The following is a 26,222-nucleotide window of genomic DNA, read 5'->3' as shown; positions in this document are numbered from 1 at the left end:
GTGTGTGTTAAGCCTAGCACCATCCTACCGGTTAAGAGTGTTGGGCCAGTAATCGAAAGGTCTCTGGTTCAAATCCCTGGCTGAATAGGTGGAACATTTGTCGATGTGCCCTTGAGTAAGGCACTTAACCATAATGGCTCCTGTAAATCGCTCTGGATAAAAGCGTCTAATAAATGACTAAAATGTGTTCAATTTTTTTTATGTGTCTTTGTTTTTGTTTTTTTACCTTGCTTTAGGCTATTAAACACCCCACTTCAATTAAAATAAAGTAGTCTGTATATTCCAGAGATAGACCGTGGTACATTAATAATTTTCAACAGAGGGCTCTGATTTGCAGTTGGCTTTCAGTGGCACCAGACCCGGGTCACATGAGAAGGGGAAAAGCTTCATATATCATGACGTCAACATCTTGCGCCAATTATTACAGTTTTGCTGCGTAATCTTAGTGTACGAACGAGTTTGAGTTGTTGCTCAGGCCAAACTTCTTTAAAATTGTTACCCATAAATTACAGTATGGAATATTTGATCGGGATTCAGGGACAAGACTTTGTCCTGGTTGCTGCTGATAATATTGCCGCCAACAGCATCATTCAGATGAAACAGGGTAACGTTATGACTATGACATCGCTCGTTTGCAGTTAGCCAACTAGCTATTTAACCGGCTTTTGTTGGCCATGAACTAATTCATAAAATGTTTAAAGTTAGTAAAAGGTCCAACATATTTGTCTCATACATTTCCGTTTTGAGTCATATGTTAACTTACTAGTTAGAATGGTTGTGTTAATTAAGCATTCTAGCCTAACTAGCTAACATTGCTGTTTGAGCTAAATAGTTAGTTAGCTAACTAGCGAGCTTCCTTTCTCATTGGCTAATGAGTCGAGATCGGAAAAGCACACGCTCTTAGCTAACTGATGTGGCTTCCAGCATAAATGTTAGAACAGTATCTCTGCTTTCAGTTCTCACCTAACGCTAGCTATCTGTATATCTTGCACGATTTTAACTGTTCACGCGACTAAATGTGTTGGGAACAATCGCGTTGGACTGTCTACCTAGCTTGTTAACTTGCATGTTCACAAACTCAAAACGGTGTTTTACAGACTTGTTAGATAGGTAAAAAGGCTAGCTAGTGTGTTAGCCAGCCAACTAGGTAGTTTGATTATTCGAATTGTGAAAGTGGAATTCGGCAAGGAGTGCACACACAAGTAGGTCCAGATTACTATAAAAATTACTTGCAATATTTTCCTCAGTCAAAAAATCTGAAAAATATTTGTAATCAAACATTTTTAGGGAAATTGTGTATTCTTTTTCTTTAGTATTTCCATGCATCATGTTGAACATATCACTGGTGTGTGTGATTTGAATAACTAACACCTTGTCTATGCCCTCAGACCAAGACAAGATGTTCAAGCTGAGTGACAAGATTCTATTGCTTTGTGTGGGAGAGGCAGGTGACACAGTGCAGTTTGCAGAGTACATCCAGAAGAATATTCAGCTCTACAAAATGAGAAACGGTAAGTTCTCTTGTGTTTCTCTAGTGTCAAATTAAAGATGACCTAGTAGCCCTATTATTCATGGCACCGCTACGCTTCTAATCTTGATTTAAAATATAGATGTTAGATTTGAATTACGGTGTTTCCATGGTTATGTGTGTCTTGTAATGGACATTCCTTTCGTTTGACTCTCTTGTCTTTCAGGTTATGAACTCAGTCCAAAAGCGGCAGCCAACTTCACACGCAAGAACCTTGCAGACTACCTTCGAAGCAGGGTAATTATTTGCCTAACAAATCAGACACTAGTGAAGATTCCATCCAATTGGCAACAGGTTTCTATGCACATATTCTCAAGTCTGCATAAATCGATGTGCACGTTTTCCCACCAGAGATTTTTCCATAAAACAGACTAGTTGTGGATAACAGGCTGTGCGTGATGACTTAGTGCACAAAAAAATACTTTTGGGATTACTTTCCAACTTTTTAAATGTGTTGCCATTGCATTTTCAATTCTTCCGATGGTTTTGTCACAAACTGTTGTGCTATATAGCAAATGTGCCCACTCTGGTTTTGACATGTGCGCTGTAGTCAACAGCTCGCAGATACAGTGCATGTAGGATAGCCTACATAAGGTTATTTAAGATAAAAGCAAGATTATTTTAATTTGTCAAACAGCCAAGCATTGATCATCATGTCACCAGAATAAGACCCTTGATGTTTATTAGTAAGGAGCATCAAGCTCATTATCATGCACTTTCACCACACTGTGAATTTCACCCTAATAGACTGCGTGCTATCCCGAGTCAAAGTGGGAGGTCCACACAAAATATAGTTGAAGTCAGAAGTTTACATACACTTAGGTTGGAGTCATTAAAACTCGCTTTTCAACCACTCCACAAATGTCTTGTTGTCCAACAAAGTCTGTTGTGTCATATGCAAAGTAGATGTCCTAAGTAATTTTCCCAACAATTATTTGCAGACAGATTATTTCACTTATAATTCACTGTATCACAATTCCAGTGGGTCAGAAGTTTACATACACTAAGTTGACTGTGCCTTTAAACAGCTTGGAAAAGTCCAGAAAATGATGTCCTGGCTTTAGAAGCTTCTGATAGGCTAATTGACATCATTTGAGTCAATTAGAGGTGTACCTGTGGATGTATTTCAAGGCATACCTTCAAATTCAGGTGTCATCTAAAATAACCCTGATTTATAAGACAGTTCTTATTTGATTAATGGTGGTCGGACCCATCTACGTGAAGCTAGTCACAATAAGGATTAGCCACAACAGTGGACTTTGCGGTTAGCCTTCAAAATAACAGTATGGTTCAATTCTACTACTTGTATTCCTTTGCATAATTGTCAATGACATACTTTTATTCTGAAGGCAAACAGCAAATTCCACTATTGTGCCTAATCCTTAGTGTGGCAAGCTTCACAACACATACCCCCGTCAGGTCGAGCTTCACTAGCCAAATGAAGCTTGCTGGCTGCTTATAACGGTAGCTTTGGGCAACAGGGTTAAGTAGCTGACTAGCTATTTATTTTCATGAAATGAAGTTCAATTTCAATAGGTGAACAACAAGTGGCCACCTAGCTAATACCTACTCACATGAATTCCTAAATCATTGCTAAGACTAATGAAAATGACTGCAGGTTCTACTGGTCATTGTTTTCAGGCTGGTTGCATTGGTGCTAGCTAAGTACCAAGCTAAAGCTAGCTACCCCAGAAGTTGCGGTCGAACAAATGATTTATTACCAACGCGGTATTGTTAACACTTCGTTCGTGGCCGGTGTTTGCTGACTTTTTTTGTACAGCTTTGAATCAAATCAAATCAAATTTATTTATATAGCCCTTCGTACATCAGCTGATATCTCAAAGTGCTGTACAGAAACCCAGCCTAAAACCCCAAACAGCAAACAATGCAGGTGTAAAAGCACGGTGGCTAGGAAAAACTCCCTAGAAAGGCCAAAACCTAGGAAGAAACCTAGAGAGGAACCGGGCTATGTGGGGTGGCCAGTCCTCTTCTGGCTGTGCCGGGTAGAGATTATAACAGAACATGACCAAGATGTTCAAATGTTCATAAATGACCAGCATGGTTGAATAATAGTGAGGCAGAACAGTTGAAACTGGAGCAGCAGCATGGCCAGGTGGACTGGGGACAGCAAGGAGTCATCATGTCAGGTAGTCCTGGGGCACGGTCCTAGGGCTCAGGTCCTCCGAGAGAGAGAAAGAAAGAGAGAATTAGAGAGAGCATATGTGGGGTGGCCAGTCCTCTTCTGGCTGTGCCGGGTGGAGATTATAACAGAACGTGGCCAAGATGTTCAAATGTTCATAAATGACCAGCATGGTTGAATAATAGTGAGGCAGAACAGTTGAAACTGGAGCAGCAGCATGGCCAGGTGGACTGGGGACAGCAAGGAGTCATCATGTCAGTTAGTCCTGGGACATGGTCCTAGGGCCCAGGCCAGTTGAAACTGGAGCAGCAGCATGGCCAGGTGGACTGGGGACAGCAAGGAGTCATCATGTCAGGTAGTCCTGGGGCATGGTCCTAGGGCTCAGGTCCTCCGAGAGAGAGAAAGAAAGAGAGAAGGAGAGAATTAGAAAACGCACACTTAGATTCACACAGGACACCGAATAGGACAGGAGAAGTACTCCAGATATAACAAACTGACCCTAGCCCCCCGACACATAAACTACTGCAGCATAAATACTGGAGGCTGAGACAGGAGGGGTCAGGAGACACTGTGCTACTGTATCTTTACAGTGCTACTGTATATTTTTTTGACATGCAAAGACCCAAACAATTTTCCATAATATGTATGTATGTCGTGAAGCTAATAGCAGTGACGCTATTCCTGTGTAACCCCAGTAGGGCAACATCTGAAAAATAGCACACTTGGAAGTGTGTACTGGTGCTCGACCAGTCAGCGAAAGCCAACATCACAGACGACAGAGAACGTTCCACTGTCAAGGGATTTCCCCTTTGAGTTGTCTCTCTGAAATTGTTGTAGTCTTTCAAATGACTGCTCAACTTGTTGACTGCTCGATCCACACAGCAGACATCGTGGGCTAGGTTAGGAATGCTATGTTGCACCTGTAGCGCAAAATTTGACGTGGCGTCATTACGTACATTATTATATAGGTAGGCACGGTAGTTTTGACATCGGTTTTTAACATCGGCGTTAAACTAGACATCGGGCCGATACCGACGTTTGCATTTTTAGCTAATATCGTCTGATTCCGATATGTTCACCGATATATCGTGCATCCCTAGTTTGCACCATTGGTGTTCTTAGAGGAGTATCTACACAATTAACATATTATTTCCCCATTGATCAAAATATGCCTTTTTGATTAGACACCCTCCAATATTTATTTATTTCCATTATAAATAGAGGGAATGCTTTTTATGTCCTTTACCGTTTAAGTCCAGCTAAGATCAATCTCAAATTTACAAAAACGGCATCTGGGAATAACAATGCAAGGTTCGTTTAACAGACACATAAGACAATGCATTTTTATAATGTAAGCTGAGATGTTTCAGTTTTTAGCTCAAGTTATGTTGCTACTGTGAGACTGTGACACGCAGTCACGACTGCTAGCATGAAAAACCCATATTTTAAATTGGCAAGAAATGTATTAATGCCCATGAAATAGGCTACCATGTGCATCATCCGCATATGAATTGTCCTTAAAGTATGATCACTTATCTGAGAAAGTACAAAAAAATATCTGAAGATGTTATCTGAGGGTCCCCTCAACACCAAAGTTTGCTTTGGAGCTTTGAAATCGGGAACTTGCACAACTGTCAATAACTTAATAATAAAACCTCTGATTGGTTTAGAATAAAAAGTGTTATGGATATAACCAGATGAATTGGTTGAAGCATTAAAAGCGAGATTATAAATTTTTTTTTTTTTTTAAATGTTTTACATGTAAGTCCAAAGATGGGAGTGGGTTTAATCAGTACTCTTACCCTATTTCCCCCTATATAATTGTGCATGGCTGTAAAGCTACAGCAGGGACACCATGGGACAATGTCATTATTTAATGTGGACCCATGCTTGTATTTTCTCCAGTGTAGCCTACTATGTTACCACTAAGTTGCTCTGTGCTTTTGCCGCTTAGCCTTTGTCACACATTCAGGTGGGAATTCAGTCTGAGCCTCCTACGCTGGACACTTAACCTTTGCAGAGCATGAGTCATTCCCGTTGTTTTTAGATGAACATTGGGCACAGGCATGTCGGCCCGCATCCAGTGTAGTAACTTTTAACAAACAAAAAACGTCTGCTTTCGTGACGTGCTAGTGTAGCACACATGTTCCACCCGTTTTGTCTCTGTGTTCCTCTACTATATCAGTTTGAGATGTGGGCAGCGCGTCTATTTTGACTGATCCAGAGACATTTGTCAATATGTTGTGAATTGGCATAAGTGTCGCTCTTGTCTCAACGGTACGCAACACCTGCGGCAGAAACGTAACGCAACCCACTGGGTCCCTGTCCTACCACTCCTTGGAGATAAGTGTGTGTGTGTGTGTGTGTGTGTGGAACACAGGAGTCAAGTCTCCTCGTATCCGTCCCTCTAAATCTCATCTGGTTGTGACGAGGTTAATATGTTAAGAAGAGTGCAGCCGCTGCCTGTCACAATAGCAGAAGGATGAAAATAATTACAAAAAACAATTAGTGAGGCTGAGAAGGGAATGTGGGACACAAGGAGGTGGGAGCCGAGGGAGTGGGATATGGAGGGGGGAGAGGGGGCCAGTCCCGAGGGCTTTGAGCTAGACCCAGAAGTCAACACGGCACAGAAGAGTGCGAGCGTCTGTGTTAGTTAGGCTGCTGCTGGTTCAATATGTGCTTTAGATATTGGATAACATTACAAAATATTCAGAAATACATGCTTGCCCAAAGGCAGTAATACCATATATATATATTTTTATCCTGTGGTGAAAATATCCTTTGTTTATGTATATATTTTCGTACGCAGTTCTCGCAGGGTTCCCAAAAGTATTGAGATTTTATTTTGGTTAAAGCAATTTCTGGTCGACATCCCACACCTTCCTTTAGCTATGCTCCCCAATTCCCACCCACCCCAAAATATATGGACATGCAAATATGTTGCATAAACATGTTTTCCACTCCTTCCTGAGCATTTCATGTTTTTTCTCTCTTGTCTACCTGAATGGAGGTGAGCTACGTTGTTAAGCGAAGAGGATGTCTCTTGTGGTTCGAAACCTCGGGGGATAAGTGGTAGCGTTGGAGCTTAGAATTGGGGGGGGTGATCTTGCACTGGGTACCTACCAGGGATCCAGAACAACAACTGGGCCTCTTGATAACCCCAGGAGTAAGCACCAAGCTTCAGAGATGGTGTGAGAGAAGGGAAGATGGAGAACACTGGCAAGCAACTGTGAAGAAACCTGAAATCAACTAGCTGCATTATGTATTTCAAAACTGTATTTGTAAAAATGGACTGCAAATTTCAGTGGCAGTGGTCTTTTACAGGGTTTGTAAATCATTACCTCAGTCAGATGTCGCCTCTTGGGTTGTATCCAAAAGAACAAGTAAGTCTTCTTGCTTATTTAAAGATTTAGCAAGAAGTCCACAGCAACAGTTTGTGGTTCTAGCGTCACATATGGGGTTTTCTTTTTTTAGTACAGCACGGGCACAAATAATTACTAGTGCCATATTGCACACGACTCCCCTGTTCCAGCACAGATGAACAATTAATACAGCACATTGAGGAGAAATGCCAATAAAGAGAACATGTCCTGGGGCACGGGGAGGAAGAGAGGGGGGAGGGAGGGCACGGTGCACAGAGAGGGGGGGAGGGAGGGCACGGTGCACAGTGCCCTCCCTCCCCCTCTCTCCACGGTCCCCAGAGAGGGGGAGGGAGGGCACGGTGCACAGAGAGGGGGAGGGAGGGCACGGTGCACAGAGAGGGGGGAGGGGCACGGTGCACAGAGAGGGGGAGGGCACGGTGCACAGAGAGGGGAGGGCACGGTGCACAGAGAGGGGAGGGCACGGTGCACAGAGAGGGGAGGGCACGGTGCACAGAGAGGGGGAGGGCACGGTGCACAGAGAGGGGGGAGGGCACGGTGCACAGAGAGGGGGGGGCACGGTGCACAGAGAGGGGGAGGGAGGGCACGGTGCACAGAGAGGGGGGAGGGAGGGCACGGTGCACAGAGAGGGGGGAGGGAGGGCACGGTGCACAGAGAGGGGGAGGGAGGGCACGGTGCACAGAGAGGGGGGGGGCACGGTGCACAGAGAGGGGGGAGGGAGGGCACGGTGCACAGAGAGGGGGGAGGGAGGGCACGGTGCACAGAGAGGGGGGGGGAGGGCACGGTGCACAGAGAGGGGGAGGGAGGGCACGGTGCACAGAGAGGGAGGGCACGGTGCACAGAGAGGGGGGAGGGAGGGCACGGTGCACAGAGAGGGGGAGGGAGGGCACGGTGCACAGAGAGGGGGGAGGGAGGGCTCGGTGCACAGAGAGGGGGAGGGAGGGCACGGTGCACACAGAGGGGGAGGGAGGGCTCGGTGCACAGAGAGGGGGAGGGAGGGCACGGTGCACAGAGAGGGGGGAGGGAGGGCACGGTGCACACAGAGAGGGGGGGAGGGCACGGTGCACACAGAGAGGGGGGAGGGCACGGTGCACAGAGAGGGGGAGGGAGGGCACGGTGCACAGAGAGGGGGGGGAGGGCACGGTGCACAGAGAGGGGGGAGGGCACGGTGCACAGAGAGGGGGGGGCACGGTGCACAAAGAGGGGGGGAGGGCACGGTGCACAAAGAGGGGGGAGGGCACGGTGCACAGAGAGGGGGGAGGGAGGGCACGGTGCACAGAGAGGGGGGGCACGGTGCACAGAGAGGGGGGCACGGTGCACAGAGAGGAGGGCACGGTGCACAGAGAGGGGGGAGGGGAGGGCACGGTGCACAGAGAGGGGGAGGGCAAGGTGCACAGAGAGGGGGGGCACGGGGAGGGAGGGGGCACAGAGAGAGGGGGGCACGGAGAGGGGGGGAGGGAGGGCGCGGAGAGAGGGGAGGGAGGGCACGGTGCACAGAGAGGGGGGCGCGGTGCACGGAGAGGGAGGGAGTGCACAGAGGGGGAGGGCACGGTGCGCAGAGAGGGGGAGGGGGCGCGGAGGAGGGGGGGCGGGCACGGAGAGGGGGGTGCACGGAGATGGAGGGAGGGCGCGGAGAGGGGGGGAGGTGCGCGGAGAGAGGGGGGAGGGAAGGCGCAGGGAGGGCGCGGAGAGGGAGGGAGGGGGTGCACGGAGAGGGAGGGAGCGGAGGGGAGGGAGGGCGCGGAGAGGGGGGTGGGGCGCGGAGAGGGGGGGCGCGGTGCACGGAGAGGGGGGAGGGTGCGCGGAGAGAGGGAGGGGGTGCACGGAGAGGGAGGGCGGTGCGCGGGAGAGGGAGGGGAGGGCGCAGGTGCGCGGAGAGGGGATGGGGTGGGGAGAGGGATGGGGGCGCGGAGAGGGAGGGGCGCGGAGAGGGGGGCGCGGTGCGCGGAGAGGGGGGGGAGGGCGGGTGCGTGGAGAGAGGGGGGGGTGCACGGAAAGAGAGGGGAGCACGCGGTGCACGGAGACAGGGGGGGGCGCGGTGCACGGAGAGGGATGGGGTGCGCGGAGAGAGGGGGGTGCACGGGGAGAGGGAGGCGCGGTGCGCGGAGAGGGGGGGAGGGAGAGGTTGGGCGCGGAGAGGTTGGGGCGCGGAGAGAGGGGGCGCGGTGCACGGAAAGAGAGGGGGCGCGGTGCATGGAGAGAGGAGGGCGCTGTGCACGGGGAGGGAGGGTGCGGTGCGCAGGGAGGGAGGAAGGAAGGGAGGGCGCGGAGAGGGAGGGAGGGAAGGCGCGGTGCACGGAGAGGGAGGGAGGGCACGGAGAGGGAGGGAGGGAAGGCACGGAGAGGGAGGGCACGGGAGGGAAAGGCACGGAGAGGGAGAGAGGGGGTGGGTGCGCGGAGAGAGAGGGAGGGGCGGAGAGTGCGGGAGAGGGGGGTGGGAGGGGGTGCACGGAGAGGGAGGGGTGCACGGAGAGGGAGGGAGGGCGCGGAGAGAGGGGTGGGTGCGGTGCACGGAGAGGGAGGGAGGGCGCGGTGCGCGGAGAGAGAGGGAGGGGGTGCACGGAGAGGGAGGGCGCGGTGCACGGAGAGAGAGGGGGGCGCGGTGCACGGAGAGAGGGGGGGGCGGTGCACGGAGAGAAGGGGGCGCACGGAGAGGGAGGGAGGGCGCTGTGCACGGAGAGGGGTGGGCGCGGTGCACGGAGAGGGGTGGGCGCGGTGCACGGAGAGGGGGAGGGTGGGCGCGGTGCACGGAGAGGGGGGGGGGGCTGGCACGTGGAAGAGGAGAGGGAGAGGGGTTGGGTTGATTTACTACGGTTCACTTCTTTCATCACCAGAACTAACCGTACATCCTTTTAGTTGAATGAATATTAGACAGACCATCTCTCTGTGTGTTTTATGAGGTTCTTTTGAACATGTATGTGTTGTGTGTTTGTGACTTGGCGTGAGGTCTGGTGCAGGATTTAAGGAGCCTGCTGCCCGGTTGTTGGTGCCCTCTGAGGTGACACTGGGAGGAAGGGTTATTTTGATGCCATCTCCTGCGCTGTATTGTTACGTTGTAACCTGTGAGACTGGTGTCGCTCGTGTGGGTGGGGGTGATGCCACTGGGGTGTTCCGTGGTACACCAATGGGTTCAGGCATGGCCTGGCGAGACACACACACACACACACAACCCCTCTCCACAGGGAGCATGGCAAGTCGGCCTTTCTTTCCCCTGGTAGAAGTGTCTAACACACATTGATACTTGGGGCAGGTGTTCAGATTACAGCAGGTTACTGCAGCTCAGAAGATGTCACATTAGACATCCACTGTCTCTCTCTCTATTCTAGGAATGGGTTCATGTGCAACGCTTCGCTGCTGATTTTTAGCATTCACTTCATAGCATCGGTAGGTTTGACTCCTTTTAAACGGAAACTCTACAATTGTCGAATGACTAGTTTCACACCATGACTGGTTTCTGAAACTTCAATTTGTCCTGATTAGAGGGATTATAGCAAGGAGGGAGGATGGCGAAAGAGGAGTATTGCGAGCGTGTAAAAGAGCTCATTGAAACGGAGTGGCTAGAAGGATAAAATAAGTAATTTAAGGGAGAGGGAAGGAGAGAGAGAGAGAGACTACAGAAGTTTTTAATGAGCCTTGGCGTTACTCCAGGGTGGAGGTGGGTGTGTGTGTGTGGGGGGGGGGTGATGGAGGGAGCAGCGGGGGTGCCACCTCCCAGCAGATGTCATACTGCTGGTGACACCATGACCCCCCCCTCCCCCCAACACCCAAACCACCTAGCCCCCCTCCATGTCACGGCAGTTTCACACCCTCCCCATACTTTTGCGCCGCTATTGTTGTTTAATCTCCTATTTTGTTAACTTCCAAATCACAGCCGATATTTGGGTGCGGCGACGTTTGAGCGAGCTGAAAAGAAACTACATTTTATTTGCCTTCTGTTGTGGTCTTAATCATAAGCTGCCTCTTCAAAGTGTCGTTCACCCAGCTTATTGCAATGATAGTTTAATGTGCTGACCATAGAGAGAAATCGTTGGCGTGCGATATTAAATCGATTAGTCTCTATGGTACTGACTATTGGTCGCTGTCGGAGCATCAGCCTTGGACGGTCATAACGAAGGAATGGAAAACTGGACCTTGTTGTTCGGATGTGGGCGAAGGACTGCATCGTGTGTGTGATCATTTAGTTCATCGTCCTTCCTTACATCTCCATCATGAGAACATTGTCATCACACGATAATGTCTTCGTATCGCGATAATAGCATAATGTCGCGATAATAATCACAGTTGCTTTCCACACCTTCGCTGACCAATGCCTCTCTCGCCAGACTCCGTACCATGTGAACCTGTTGCTGGCTGGGTTTGATGAGACGGACGGCCCAGGGCTCTACTACATGGATCACCTGTCTGCTCTGGCCAAGGCCCCCTTCGCTGCCCACGGCTACGGAGCCTACCTCACCCTGTCTATCCTCGACCGCTACTACAGACCAGGTGGGATCCCTCGTTCTCTATCCCGTCTTTTTACCATTCCTCTATTTTATTGCCCTCCATCTCCTCTTTCTGCCTCCTCCTGTTCTTAACCTCTTTGTCTGTTTCCCCTGTTCCTTTGGCTGTGTTCTTCGTGCTCTCTCAACACTTAACAGAATTGAAATGGTAAATGATTGAAGAGTTCTTGTGTTGAAGTTAAACTTGATCGGGATGTGCAGTGAGTCATATTGCTCTCTTTTGATTCCCGTCTCCCGCTCTCGAATCTCTCTGGTGCTTCAGATCTGACTCGCGATGAAGCCGTGGACCTACTGAAGAAGTGCGTCGAGGAGGTGAGCTCTTTTTTTTCTTTTCTCTCTCTGTTTTAGGGCGAACTGAATGACGGCGGTGGGCTTCATCACCACCTCATTAGTTGGTTTAAAGTTCATCACGTTTGGAGATGTTGTTGTGATGCACGTTGTAGTTGAATCATTTCCCACACAGCAGTCGGATGCAAGTTACTTGAATTGATCAAATTGAGACGTCTCTAATTTAGGAAAACTACATTTAGCGAGAACTGTTCAATGAACTGATTTCACCTATATAACAGGAACATAGCTTTGTTTTCTCCTATATTCTAGTGCTGCTCTGTGCATTGGCATGAAAAGACTCATGATCTAACTCTCCTCTCTCTGTCTCCTCCAGCTGAACAAGCGCTTCATCCTCAACCTGCCCTCCTTCACCGTCCGTTTGATTGACACGGAAGGCATCCATGACTTGGAGAAGCTTATGCCCGTGGGCGCCAAGCTCCCTGCTCCGGCGCCAAGTTCCTAAGCTCACTGCTTACCCCTAATGCCCACATATTTTCCCTTCTGTACCCTAGACCTTTGCTCTTTTTGTTCCAATAAAACGTGACACACCGTTGAGATATCTTTGTCCTCGTGGTGCTTTCCTCTGTGTCCCCTATCAAGAGAACAGCCTTCTGGCTGTGTACTCTGCAGTCTGTCTTGTCTTCTGTGTGCCTCTCTCTGTATGTGTTGTGTACGTGCATAGTCAACCACGAGTGAAAGTGAAAAGCCATATAAAATGGGTTTTTGTTTATTGCTATTTTTAAGTGATGTACCTCAGTAACATGTGGGTCATTTCAAAAGACTTGGAGCATGAGTTAAGTACCAAATGTTATGCTTGTATTGCGCGCACAGTATATTTAAGTGTTATGTTAAATACATAGCATAAACTCATTTACCTAGCTGTCACATCACTTATAATCCTAATTTACCTCTACATTCAGGAAAAATGTAACCTCTACAGCTGGAATAGTGAATACTAAGCCAGTGTCTCCAACTCCTCTCTCTCTCTCTTCCTTTACCGCAGACAGGTGATTAATAAACATTAAACAATCCCTCCTCTCCCAAACACACCGGAATCTGATGGGAAGAGCAGCATATGTTTGCCTGGAGGCACAGAGAGATGGAGAACAACCCTGCTGAGTGTCAGATATAGGAAAGGAGGGGGAGGGGGTAGGTCACAGGGAGATAGGATGGGGGAATTGATACTTGGGGTAATGTGGAGGGAGGGGGCAGGTAAGGAGGTGTAGAGAACAAGCAGATAAGAGAGGTAGTTTAACAGATGGGGGGAGAGGGACGGAAGCTGAGGTGCGGTGTTGTGCACTGGTGTCGCGGTGGTCTCCCAGGTAACGGTGGGGCTGGCGACTGCCTGGCACGGTGACAGTTACCGCTGTGATGGTGAGGGATCGTTTTCACTTCATCGCTCTGCCGTAAATGGGCTCTCTGAATTTGTGGCCCCTGGGGTGCACGTTCGCATCAGTAATTATTAATTTGTGTATGTGAGAAAGGGAGGTGGGTAGTGTGTCTATGGTTAATCATAAGTGGTGAATTGCTTATTTTTTTAAAAATTAGCAACATATTTTCTCTATCAAAAAACGTTTTAGTAAATATTTTTAATTGTATATCTTAAGAAATTATTTTTTAGATAAAAAACGTTTAAAAAAAATTCACCTGAAATTGTACTTAAACCATTCAAATTTTGAAGGATCTAATTCATGGCCAGTGGTTTTTAGGTATTAGAATTAACCTTGAAAAGCATCCTTCCACCATTATCGACAGTGAATGATAAAACATGATACCCAGGCAGTCTGCATCAGTTATTCTTTAATAATATATGACATTTATGCCGTAATACAATAATAACAGTAATAACATTAATATTAAACATACACAGTAAGTACAAAATGATGTGTTTTTTTTCTTAATTTACCCACACCTACCCTCCCCTTCACCCAAAAAAATCCCATAGCTGCCTGTGACACCATGCCCCCACCCCCAAAGAACTCAATTACCCAGCAGCACCCACATAGAATCGTAGTACACAAACTGCCCATCCTATGGGGTGGAGTTGGACGGAGTCCAATGTCCAGATGAGGAATGAGCAAAACTAAGAAAGTTGGCTGTCCTGGATATGGCTCATCTCTTGTGACGAGATGTTTTCAACGTGGGTCCAAGTCCAGAGAGTCAAACAGACTTTGAAGGGAAGTAAGCATAGAGATAAATAGTCGTATCTCTACGGGAAGTAGAGGGCATTCCAATGAATGCCGGTTGGGGTATCATCTTGACAGTCAGACAGACATACAGGGACATGAAGTCAGAACTCATTCAGAAAATGTCATTGGCAGTTAGGAATGGACACTGCCTAGAAAACCAGCAGCCCAGAAGAAGTCCATGCGTCTTTGAGTGAAGTGGCCGACACATATACAGCACAAACATCACCATGCCCTTCCCTGTGAGAGATTGGGCCGTAGTAAGAATTTGGGGAAGAAATATGTCGTTGTCCTCTTAAAGGAGGCTAAGAAAGGATGGAATATGGAAATCAGTCAGTCCGTCAAATCTCCAATCTCGTCAGAAGGCGTCCCACCTATTTGCGGTGCTTCATCTCCTTCTCGTGGTGCCCCTTGCCACCCCCCTGGTCCTTGTCCAGCATTTTGATGGCCTCCACCAGGTAGCTCTGGAAAGCGGAGAGGGCGGCGCAGATAGCGGGGGTGCCAAAGCCGTGGGTGAGTAGGCTGAAGTGGGTGAGGTTGCTCTGGACTCCGTGCTCCAGACAGGGGTTGGGACGGCTCGCCCCCAGAGGAGAGCGGTCCTGGGACATCAGGTCCACAAACTCCTTGCAGATCTCCCTGAGGAGAAAAAGTTAGAGACGGGTTAGAATTTTTCAATGCCAACGTCAACATTTTCAGGTCAACGTTTAACAATGTAATGGGACGATCATCACACTCATTAAAACTATACACATATTTCCCAAATAGCTTCGTCTGCTTCACTTAAGCCAAACATATTTTTTAGTTGGCGTCTGCCCTTCACGCACACTATGTACAGTGGGGCAAAAAAGTATCTAGTCAGCCACCAATTGTGCAAGTTCTCCCACTTAAAAAGATGAGGCCTGTACTTTTCATCATAGGTACACTTCAACTATGACAGACAAAATGAGAAAAAAAATCCAGAAAATCACATTGTAGGATTTTTAATTGATTTCATTTACAAATTATGGTGGAAAATAAGTATTTGGTGAATAACAAAAGTTTCTCAATACTTTGTTATATACCCTTTGTTGGCAATGACAGAGGTCAAATGTTTTCTGTAAGTCTTCACAAGGTTTTCACACACTGTTGCTGGTATTTTGACCCATTCCTCCATGCAGATCTCCTCTAGAGCAGTGATGTTTTGGGGCTGTTGCTGGGCAACATGGACTTTCAACTCCCTGCAACGATTTTCTATGGGGTTGAGATCTGGAGACTGGCTAGGCCACTCCAGGACCTTGAAATGCTTCTTACGAAGCCACTCCTTCGTTGCCCGGGCAGTGTGTTAGGGATCATTGTCATGCTGAAAGACCCAGCCACGTTTCATCTTCAATGCCCTTGCTGATGGAAGGAGGTTTTCACTCAGAATCTCACGATACATGGCTCCATTCATTCTTTCCTTTACACGGATCAGTCGTCCTGGTCCCTTTGCAGAAAAACAGCCCCAAAGCATGATGTTTCCATCCCCATGCTTCACAGTAGGTATGGTGTTCTTTGGATGCAACTCAGAATTATTTGTCCTCCAAACACGACGGGTTAAGTTTTTACCAAAAAGTTATATTTTGGTTTCATCTGACCATATGACATTCTCCCAATCTTCTTCTGGATCATCCAAATGCTCTCTAGCAAACTTCAGACGGGCCTGGACATGTACTGGCTTAAGCAGGGGGACACGTCTGGCACTGCAGGATTTGAGTCCCTGGCGGCGTAGTATGTTACTGATGGGATGCTTTGTTACTTTGGTCCCAGCTCTCTGCAGGTCATTCACTAGGTCCCCCCGTGTGGTTGTGATGTCTTGTGATCATTTTGACCCCACGGGGTGAGATCTTGTGTGGAGCCCCAGATCGAGGGAGATTATCAGTGGTCTTGTATGTCTTCCATTTCCTAATAATTGCTCCCACAGTTGATTTCTTCAAACCAAGCTGCTTACCTATTGCAGATTCAGTCTTCCCAGCCTGGTGCAGGTCTACAATTTTGTTTCTGGTGTCCTTTGACAGCTCTTTGGTCTTGGCCATAGTGAAGTTTGGAGTGTGACTGTTTGAGGTTGTGGACAGGTGTCTTTTATACTGATAACAAGTTCAAACAGGTGCCATTAATACAGGTAATGAGTGGAGGACAGAGGAGCCTCTTAAAGAAGTTACAGGTCTGTGAGAGCTAGAAATCTTGCTTTTTTGTAGGTGACCAAATACTTAATTTTCCACCATAATTTGAAAATAAATTCATTAAAAAATCCTACAATGTGATTTTCTGGATATTTTTCTCTCATTTTGTCTGTCATAGTTGAAGTGTACCTATGGTGAAAATTACAGGCCTCTCTCATCTTTTTAAGTGGGAGAACTTGCACAATTGGTGGCTGATTAAATACTTTTTTGCCCCACTGTATAGCTGTATGTACATGCAACACTTGAGATGGTTCAGTATTAGTGAGAATGTATCTACTGTAAGATTGTATTAGGCCCAGACATGGATCACGAGACACTCACTTGGTGGCTAGCAGCATACTGCGTCGTGTGGGAAGCTGCTCGGGGTCACTCTGCCGACACAGATACTCTGCTGTCGCTCTGGCAGGGAACTCCGTCTCGCACACATACCCAAAGTCACGGGCCAGGTGGACTGCCTCACCTGGAAGAGATAGAGAAGACTAGTGAATGGCCGGATGTGGAGGTTCGGCAGGAAATAAGGCAAAGCTCAGTTTTTTTACATGGTGCTCTTGTTTGGATCTACCGTTGGTTTATGGTCTTTTATGTTACTATTTATTACCAATTTTCATTCAATTTAATTGTGCAAATACATTTTGGTTGAACAGTTAATTACAGTGGCAGTAGATTTGAATCGAGATTTGACTAAGCGATAACTGGGGAATATGCCGTCTACCTAGAGAGTTGTGTTCACCCAGGAGTGTCTGTCAGTATGTGTACAAGTTACTGTGGACCTCTTACCCTCCACTAGAGCCGTCAGGAGGGTGACGTTGGCTGCCTTGCGTCGCCCAGCGGGGAGATTGAGCCCAATCTTCTCCAGACGCTCTCTCAGACAGCGCCCACCATTCTTTGACTTTGCCCTGAGGGAGGAGAGAGGAGCCAGAGAGACCAGCTTAAGACCTGTCTGTGTGGCCCCGTAACAAACTGCTGAGCCTTGTCCTTGGCTGTGGCTGCCCACTCCTAGGTCTGTTTGTCTGTCTGGGCTGCTTTCACACAGAACTCCCCATGGCCATAGTCTAGTACTGCTGCCACTTGATGGTTTCATTTGGTCCTTTGCTTTTGCGTTCCATTTTTTGTTAGATAGGGTGCCAAAGCACTTCATAGAAGGACATTGATTTGAAATATGCACTATTGTAATCTAATGTATGAACACTGAGCAGGAAATGTGGTTCATTGCATATTTTTGGGGGAGGAATTGAAAATGTCTTAAAATATATGCATTATTACATTCTCTGTGGAGGAGCAGAGCCTTTTCCACTGGATATATTAAGCAATCAAGGGGTGACAAATATTGTATTCTATTGTCCAGAATACATGAATACATCTGTTGTTCAGAAGCCTTGAAGCCGTGTCTCTCTCCACTGTTTCTCTCTCCCTCACCCCTTACTCCAAACTCCGACCCTCTCACCTGCGCAGGACTCCGCCCAACAGGGAAGCGTTGAGGCACTCGGGCGGGGCCAGCCGTCGCTGCACCTCCCCCACGGTGACCTTGTACTTGGAGGTGGAGCTGAGGAGGGAGAGGCGGCCGGGGACGGAGCAGAACACCTCCCCCGGGTTGGACACGGAACCCATCCCTAGACCATCCTTACTGAGGTGGAGAGCAGACAGGGACGAGCCGTTAAGCTTGGAGGGGATGGGAACTGTGGACAGAGAGAGGAGCGAGAGAGAGACAGAGGGAGAGAGAGAAAGTGTGTAAAGGTGAGAGAAAGGTGTGGAAAAGAGGGGAGGGGGGGTGGCAAGATAGGAAGAGAGATGATAGAGAAAGATGGGTATTGAGGAAGGGAGAAAAAGAGTTTAGGTGAATTAAAAGCATATTTCCACAATCCTTTCTAATATACAAGTAATGTAACTAATGTGTTTATTACATGAGGACGGAGCAGTGGCACGTTTTCCCATGTGTTGCCAGCTCTAATTCTGGCACCACTATTGCTGTTGTTGTTTTGGTCACAGCAGGTGGGTTCCCTGTTTCTTTAAGTAACACATCTCATTTAGATCTTATTCACGCCTCACTACTTTCACAGTCACTTTTCTCTGACTGCTAAGCTTAAAGACCTTCATTCTCAAGTATTGAATGTTGCTAGAATTTAAGTTGCCTCTTTACAGGTTTAAAAACTGGGAGAAACTGGGGACAAAGCAGCACTACCATATGAATGCCAATCATAGAATTGTGGCTGAGAAAGCATTTGAACCATTAAAATCTAGGCATCGTGGTATTATTTGCAGTTACTTGAGAGGATTATTCGAAAAATGATTACAATTTAAATGGCCATTCAGTTCCTAATAATGATTTATGTCGACGTAAAAAAAAAAAAAAAAGTTACATCATCTATTAAACCGTTAATTTGTTTTCTTGAAATTAGCTGATGTAGCCCACTAATCAGACGTATTTTCATGCCAGGACTGTGGGCTGGGATCTAAAGACTGTGTGGCTCCTATAGGCTGAACTGAGAGGATTGAATTAACCCTTTCCCTAGGTGAGCGTGTGTGTTATTATGTATGAGTGTGCATTACTGTGTTTCTATGGTATCTTAGTATCCTCTCCTGCCCCTGTGTGTGTGTGTGTGTGTGTGTGTGTGTGTGTGTGTGTGTGTGTGTGTGTGTGTGTGTGTGTGTGTGTGTGTGTGTGTGTGTGTGTGTGTGTGTGTGTGTGTGTGTGTGTGTGTGTGTGTGTGTGTGTGTGTGTGTGTGTGTGTGTGTGTGTGTGTGTGTGTGTGTGTGTGTGTGTGTTTCTCCATCTCTTCCCCCCTTATCCCTTTGGCTCAGTGCATCCTCCCAGTGACTAGCTATACTGTTGCGGAGTTATCTCTGTGCCTACTGTCAGCTGTGCTAGAGCTGCCGCTGTGATGTTTTCTCTCCACTCTCTCTCCGTGGGCGGCGTGCGTCTCTTCGCGACGCCCCACTGTGCGGCACAGATTCCCGGACAGAAGGGAGCTCTCTCTATCCCCCATTCAGAGCCAGCCAGGCCTGGCCGCGGAGCAGTGTAGAGGTCTTTAAGGTCTCTCTGTGTGTGTCTCTCTCTGTGTTCTGTTTCGCTCGCTCTCTCAGATCCGCTTATTCATGTAGGCTTTGAGTTTGTTCTATGCTCTTAAATCCGTGGCCATGAGTACGCACTGTAATTGATACACTCTCAACCTCTGCAAATCACTGGAATGATAGTCATTCCTCTTGAAAATGAGTGTTGGTTGCAAAATGTTAAGCATCGCTCATGCATAAATGTCATGTCTCCGGTGTAGTCACTAAAGCGGATTTGGAATTTAGGTATTTCAAGCTGTTTGGAATTCAACTTGAATTGGTTAATCGTGCCCCTGTGTCTTGTGAAAAATCATAGTTCTTACTATTGGTAATATTAGAGTGATCACACGGCTGTGAATTTCTCCAGAACTCCTCTTTTATCACTTCTTTCCCCTCCCTTTTCCTTGCCCCACTTCTCTTCTCTCCTCCTTGCTCTAATCCTGCTCTCGCTCTCTCCCTCTTCCTCTCATATGACCATGAACAGTTCATTAAGAATGACTGCCTTTAGGGTGAAGTCTGCAGCCGAGTATTAGAGAACTTTTTGACTTCAAATGAAATAGCAAAACAGAATTATTTATAGTGTGTGTGTGTGTGTGTGTGTGTGTGTGTGTGTGTGTGTGTGTGTGTGTGTGTGTGTGTGTGTGTGTGTGTGTGTGTGTGTGTGTGTGTGTGTGTGTGTGTGTGTGTGTGTGTGTGTGTGTGTGTGTGTGTGTGTGTGTGTGTGTATATATATATATATGCTGGAGGGGTGGTTGGTGTTTATAGGGAAGGGTGCGCACACACACACACACACACACAGAGAACTCTGCCTCCCTTACCTTTCTTAATGACGGAGTGGTCCAGGATGCCCAAGGCTGATCCCTCCTCCATTCCCTGTGTTGGGTAGATACAGTGGCCAGTCAGGATCATTTATTCACTACCCCCACCAGCCAATTCAAAACCAGTCTGGGCCAAGTGCAATCTATAATTTAGCTCTTGTCACAGTGTAAGAAAATTATAACAGTTGATTGGCAGATTTGCTAGAGTATTGTGGTTTGTTAGGGCATCCGTGTTGGAAACTAGACTCAGAAGAGGGCCGAGAAGCCGGGGTTAATTCTATGTTGAGGTGGTTATTGTGGGGCCCTTATCATAATGCAGTGTATGAGACTTAGCAGGCGCTTTTATTCAAGTCCAAGTTAATACACTTACAGTGTCTGATCTCTATGAACAGGGTGGAAGAAAAAGCAGTAAACAGAATTCACTATTTCTTGAAATTGGATGTGCAAATACACAATGTTGTGTGGTCAGAGAACAAAGAAGAAGACAAAAGTTGGCCCTGCTTAACATGGCCTTCACTCTATGAAAACCTAGACAAAGAACTGACATTTTGTGTTTGTGAGTTGAGAGCGGGCTATTATTGGCATGATCATCACTTTGTCAATTCCATGTATTTTTTTACACATTTTATGTTGTGTGTATTTTGTTTTACATTAAAAGTTGCAAATAAAAAACTATAGCCTAAGTAGGGTATGTTTTTCACTTAAATGAGAAAAGGGGCTAATCGATTAGCCTTCATGAGATGAACCCTGCTACCGCACTCCTTTTCAGATGTGAATTCATGGACGTCGGACATTTTCAAAAATGTAATTATTTTGCCCAATTTTCAAGTTACTAAATCTTCATGTAATTATCTATCTTAAGCCTACATATTTTTATATGGATGGATCAGGCCTACTTGTCTATTCAGCAAATAAACTTTATTGAATCATCATTGAACTGCAAAAATAAAGTGACCAATTTAATTCGCTATAACAAATTCAACAAACATTTCAACATTTTAAACGTTGAAGTGTTTGCCATTTGTGGGGTATTTCTATGTTATTCTACATGCGTCAATGAGGAGTGTTAGAAAAAATCTGCAGAGAGAGATGCTCTTCGTCTCGGATTTATATGGGGCTCAAATTTGCTAATTTAATCCATTAATCAAATAGAAGGTTCCGTCAAGAGAGAGCGTTTAACACAAACATGCTCTGGATGACTCCATGCCTTCCGCTTGAGTAAGTGTTTCTTTGTATTAATGACCACGGGAATCAAATTGGTTGCGCCGAATTGTGTCAGAGATGCAGGATGCTTTGAACAAATGCGTCTGAATCTGCAGCTGCTTGCTTGTGTGTGGTTGACTACTCAATAAATCCATAGCAACGTTTAAACTATTCTTCTTGCTAAAATTGCATGCATACCATAATATGTTCAACACTTCTCCCCATGACTTCAATGGATACCGGCTAAAGGCACCAACGAAATGTTGACTTGCTTCGTGTGTTAGAGGATAGCCTATAGGCCTAATAAGTCAGGCTTGAATTTCAGACCCACAAAGAACAACAAAACTATTCAGGAAGGAAATAATTACAACATATAATATTTCATATTATTATGTACATTTTTCAGGAGATTAGCATCAATTTTGTTAATTTTCCCGCTGCAATTAATACATTGTCAATGTCATTGAAATCAGAAACAAATGAGTTATATGAGGTAATAGTATAAATGCGCCTATTATTTTATTGATATCGTACTATTTTGTTGATATTTCCAATATCCATGTCTATTTCAATTTACCTGAAAGAAATTGATTTTCCAAATAATCGATTTAAGAACTGCGTCCACAAAATAGACTAATATAGTTAAACATATCACTAAAATGTTTTCAAGGTCTAAGAATGTAAATGATAGTTGCTTTCAGATATATTTGTTTGATCTCTGCCCGCTATATTTAACATAACAACACTTTGGGGATTAGGTTGAACTAATATAATTTTTAAGCTAACGAGACAAGCGAGCCCCTGCAATTAGTGGACCAATTCCATTTAACATGATTAGGCCTACATGTATCCATCAACGCAATCATCACCACTTAGACAAGTCTCTAGCCTATTTACACTGCCACGGGGAAAAAGATGCCATTGGTCTCTAAATAAAGTGTTTAAACTGTGCGTAAACTCTCACAATAAGATCAGGGCGAAGAGCAAGTTCATTTAATTTGACAGGTGGCCACTTCGAGACAAGTATTAGTGTAACAGTTGGTCATTTTTTTCACCAAATCTTATATGAACTGCATTTACAATTAGGTATTTTTCTAAGGTGGAGCCTTTGGGAGAAAAAAGCGAGTGTGCAAAATACGCATCAAAAGAAGACTGTCACAGTAACAAAATAAAAGAGAATCCTTGCCATACACACAATTATTCACTAGTTCTTATAGATTCTTCCACAAAATAAATAGTAAACTAATGCAGCAATGATCTACATAATGGGTGCGTGGGTTAGGCTATGCGCTGAAAGGTGACTTTTACGCACGACGAATATAGTGTTTGTGAACGGGAGAAGGAATAATAAAAAGGTCCACGCACAAATAAACCCACCTGCATGTCCTCCAGTCCGTGATGTCCAATGTGCATTCCAAGAGGCCCGTCCCCTAGCGCTGCGGCACCCTCCCCAAGTCCGTGGAGAAGCCGGGGTACACCGGGGTACTCCCGACGGTGGTCGAGGCTTAAAGCCCGGTGTGACTGTGACAATAGCCCCCCCTCGTCCGCTCGCGACCTCTGCGAGTGCCATGCCGCTTGTTGATGCTGATGGATGGAGTTGATGGAGGTGTAGGGGTCCGATAAGTGAGAGTATGCAGAGTCCTGGCTCTGTGAGTAGGAGAGCGAAGACTGTGGGTATGGAGGGGGGAAGTACGGAGGTTGGAAGTCAGAGGCCGGTGTGTGGCAGAGAGGTGGAGCCGAGGAGTAAGCTGCCTGGTTCAGCGAGGAGAGTTGGGACAGTCGCCCGCTGGGCGAGGAACCGGTCAGTCCGTCCGCGCGGTCCTGTGCATTAAATACAAAACAAGTAACTTAGGCTTCTAAATCAAACTATTTTTTGATAAATGCTTTTACTGCACCAAATGTCAGGCCTATAATTAAATGTATTTTTTTTATTCAAATAATCTTTGCAAAACTATAAATAGTAGCCTAAGCGTTATCATAAGCACATTACAATTCGTTATTGATTGTGATTAACTGAACTGCAATGAAATTGAAATCATACAAATAAAATTATTTTAAATCAGTTCGATAGAGCATATAGATCTGTACAAAACTTAGTCTGTCTTGACCACACAAAAAAATACAAATGTAGCTTAAAATTCAACTATTTAATTATAAAATGTCAAAATAACTCAAGGTGTTTGATTTGCATGCCAGACAGGCAGCAGGTGCCTCTGGCATCGCTGCATGACAGTGTCAAAGGTCATGGCCACTGAGAACCCCAACAGAACAAAGGACAGGTATCTAATGCGCAATAGCATCATGTTGCCCCAGGACATACAACACTCAATATTATAAAATATGTGAACACATTTATGACTACAGGAACTTATAAAATATTGTATAATATGTTCAAGTTAAATGTAAAGCAATATAGCCTAAACATAACTTTAGCCATTTTGTCTGAATTAATTTGGGAGTCATCATGTAATATTTTAATAACATACTATCATCAATGCAATCATTTTACAATATTCTCCAACTGTCCTGTAGCCTTCACATATGCATGCACTTCCTGGTTAAAATCGATTTTTCTAAAGCTGGGTCCCATCCGATCGATTTTGTTTTGTTGGAACAATGTCCATTATTAGAAACTAACAATGGGGGATTTAAAAGCAAAAAAAAAAGTTAATTTAAAATATGTATAAAATAATAAATGCCAACATAAAACTAATAACCACTAGACTAATATATTAACCACTAGACTAATATATAAGTTACAATCTGAATGTGTATGTATGCCTTATACATGTCACACCCCTTTAGTAGTTTCAATTTTCACTATGCTCACCACAGCAAAACGCAATGGTACTTTTACAAAAGTATTACTACCATCTCAAAGTGCCATTCTGGTTTTACTCGGCTCTCTTTAAATTCATATTTCGACGGACACTTTGATGCGGTCCGACATTCCGCATACAGCCGATCTATCCCGACAGCTGACAATGACAAAAGCTGCGCCGCTAGTGCGAAGTTAACGTCACATATCTGTGCCCACTCGAGTCAAGACAAAGTTGTAGAAATGGAAAATGACAAGACCATATCGGACCTAATCTGGTCTGCAGACTAGCGCGTAGTATTGAATTTAAAAGGACTCACCATAGCCGAATATGTGTGGACTAACATCTCTTCTGGTTACCCAAATTCACGGTCTAGGATATGGATGTCTTGTCCGTGTCACCAAATAGTTATAATCCAAGATACTTTCTTGTGTCAACAAGATCCATACAGGAAATAGCTAAAGCTTTTCTTCTTCTTCTTGCTTTTAGAAATGACTCAATCCTTAACCATGTGCTGTTACGGATGCTTCTGTCAGAAAGTGTCCTAAATTTTCTCCATGCACGCGCTACTTATAGGTTTTCCAAACGCGCTCCACAGAAGAGGGGGGTTGGGGGTCCAGTTTTCTTAAAGAGATATTCATTCAGACAATCATACATTTCCCCACATGTATGTTTGATCATTTTCCTACCTTTACTTTCTTTTTAGATTCGAAGTTATTAAACTAACCAGACATCCCATATTATTTGCCTCCTGTTTTAAACGCCAAATGAGAGGTCTCGTCACCAGACAAGTCAAAATGATTTTGGCACAGAGTATGCATCAAATAGCCTATTAGTCTATATGAATCAATATCCAGCCTTCTGTTTAAACTGCCGCGTAATTAAAGCATTTACGCACGCTATCCACCTCGCTCAACTTTGTGAGATATAGATAACTCAAAACAACTTTTAAAGGGTTTTTGAAATATATTTACATAATTTTGAATAATTTGATTGTGCTCACCATGACAATGAGTGAATGTTATCTATACCATTTCATTCACCCAAATTGGAAAACTGTTAACATGTGCAATATCGATCCGTAAAACCATTATAATATCAAACAAGTTCTGTCACTAGTTCTTGCCACTTTACAAAAATTATTTAAAAATATATATATTCATTGTAAGCCCGATCAGTAATAGCATGAGAGAAAACATTTTTCAAAATTCATTAGCCATTTTATACACTTTTATCAATTCAAGCATAGCCAAATCATTTGTTACCTGACAGTAGGGCTCAGTCTTCGTTCGAGATTTCCAAAGCATGATGACCTTGTTGTAAAGGGTGTCCGGGTTGCAGAGATTTGAGTTACGTTTGGACAGGGGGTTATAGCGGGCAACAGGAGGTTTGATAAAGACGAGCTGAAGGTAGACTGATGAGTGAGTTAGTTGGAGTAGCGACGCAGGAGTTTTGTATGAGTCACACAGAGACATGGACGGAAGTTTGAGGAGGGGTGTGAGGGCGGGAGGTGAGCGGAATCAAGAGGGCTACTAAATAAGGGCAAAAAGAGGGTTAGAGTTTTATGCCAAAAGGAAACATTTGAATAGATAACGCATTCGATTTAATAAACGGGATTGTGTTAAGTTGGACTGTAATGTACAATTATATTATTACGCATGACTAAGACATTTTAAGCAAACTATATAGACTATATTTTTATTAATTACAGGCAAATAATTATATTTAAGCATTTCCATAGATATATCATTTAAAACGGAATTATAACCGTACACCATACTTCAGGCTTACTGGTGTCTCTACTTGCTATTGTATAATTTGAAAACTATGTCCAGGCTTGAGGCCCTGCATGTTTTATCAAAAATGTATCGGAAAATTAACATCGTCACTCTTTTTGTAAGAAAGAAATTAAGTAAAATGCAGCGTTGAAATCTGAAGACTTATTTTTTCTGAAATGTAAAGTTAAAACATTTCAGTTTTGTGGATTGAGAATATCTGCAAAAAAAAGAATTAGTTATTAGTGTCACTGATATATTAGGGTCTTCAAAATAACTTCCAACGCGTAATCTATGC

The 26,222-nt window shown here is 45.4% G+C and overlaps 2 protein-coding genes across 5 annotated transcripts; one reads left to right on the top strand and one right to left on the bottom strand.

Moving 5' to 3' along the window:
- The first annotated feature begins 412 nt into the window (after nucleotides 1-412).
- On the top strand, nucleotides 413-12,434 carry LOC118398264 (proteasome subunit beta type-2-like). The gene is made up of 6 exons (XM_035793432.1): nucleotides 413-604; nucleotides 1,389-1,511; nucleotides 1,695-1,765; nucleotides 11,371-11,533; nucleotides 11,810-11,859; nucleotides 12,212-12,434. The coding sequence occupies exons 1-6, from the start codon at nucleotides 514-516 to the stop codon at nucleotides 12,338-12,340; spliced, it is 627 nt and encodes a 208-aa protein (XP_035649325.1). The 5' UTR covers nucleotides 413-513; the 3' UTR covers nucleotides 12,341-12,434.
- Nucleotides 12,435-13,662: 1,228 nt separating this feature from the next.
- LOC118398265 (transcription factor AP-2-epsilon-like) lies at nucleotides 13,663-25,637 on the bottom strand. Of its 4 annotated transcripts, none has more exons than XM_052470555.1 (7): nucleotides 25,415-25,637; nucleotides 22,696-23,151; nucleotides 20,128-20,182; nucleotides 17,706-17,937; nucleotides 17,039-17,157; nucleotides 16,583-16,721; nucleotides 13,663-14,699 (listed from the first exon to the last, which is right to left on the bottom strand). In XM_052470555.1, exons 1-7 carry the CDS (start codon nucleotides 25,622-25,624, stop codon nucleotides 14,438-14,440), a joined length of 1,473 nt encoding a protein of 490 aa, XP_052326515.1. In that variant the 5' UTR covers nucleotides 25,625-25,637; the 3' UTR covers nucleotides 13,663-14,437. The 4 variants fall into 4 exon arrangements, with proteins under 4 accessions (XP_052326515.1, XP_052326516.1, XP_052326517.1 ...); XM_052470556.1 differs by having other exon boundaries at nucleotides 22,708-23,151; XM_052470557.1 differs by lacking the exon at nucleotides 25,415-25,637 and adding an exon at nucleotides 24,469-24,675.
- Nucleotides 25,638-26,222: the final 585 nt, after the last annotated feature.

This window comes from Oncorhynchus keta, chromosome 19 (assembly GCF_023373465.1).
Source record: "Oncorhynchus keta strain PuntledgeMale-10-30-2019 chromosome 19, Oket_V2, whole genome shotgun sequence".
Classification (NCBI taxonomy): domain Eukaryota; kingdom Metazoa; phylum Chordata; class Actinopteri; order Salmoniformes; family Salmonidae; genus Oncorhynchus; species Oncorhynchus keta.
Note: the sequence above shows the minus strand (reverse complement) of the source record. Positions and strands in the feature narration are given on the sequence as shown.

What these genes read in the sequence shown, in the direction of transcription:
- LOC118398265 (XM_052470555.1), bottom strand. Translation starts at nt 25,624, where the DNA reads ATGTCTCTGTGTGACTCATACAAAACTCCTGCGTCGCTACTCCAACTA. An exon ending in ACATGCAGGTGGGTTTATTT is followed by an intron (nt 20,183 to 22,695) that starts GTGCGTGGACCT and finishes TACCCAACACAG; the next exon opens with GGAATGGAGGAGGGATCAGC. An exon ending in CCTGACGGCTCTAGTGGAGG is followed by an intron (nt 16,722 to 17,038) that starts GTAAGAGGTCCA and finishes TATCTCTTCCAG; the next exon opens with GTGAGGCAGTCCACCTGGCC.
- LOC118398264 (XM_035793432.1), top strand. Translation starts at nt 514, where the DNA reads ATGGAATATTTGATCGGGATTCAGGGACAAGACTTTGTCCTGGTTGCT. An exon ending in CATCATTCAGATGAAACAGG is followed by an intron (nt 605 to 1,388) that starts GTAACGTTATGA and finishes CTATGCCCTCAG; the next exon opens with ACCAAGACAAGATGTTCAAG. An exon ending in CGACCGCTACTACAGACCAG is followed by an intron (nt 11,534 to 11,809) that starts GTGGGATCCCTC and finishes CTGGTGCTTCAG; the next exon opens with ATCTGACTCGCGATGAAGCC.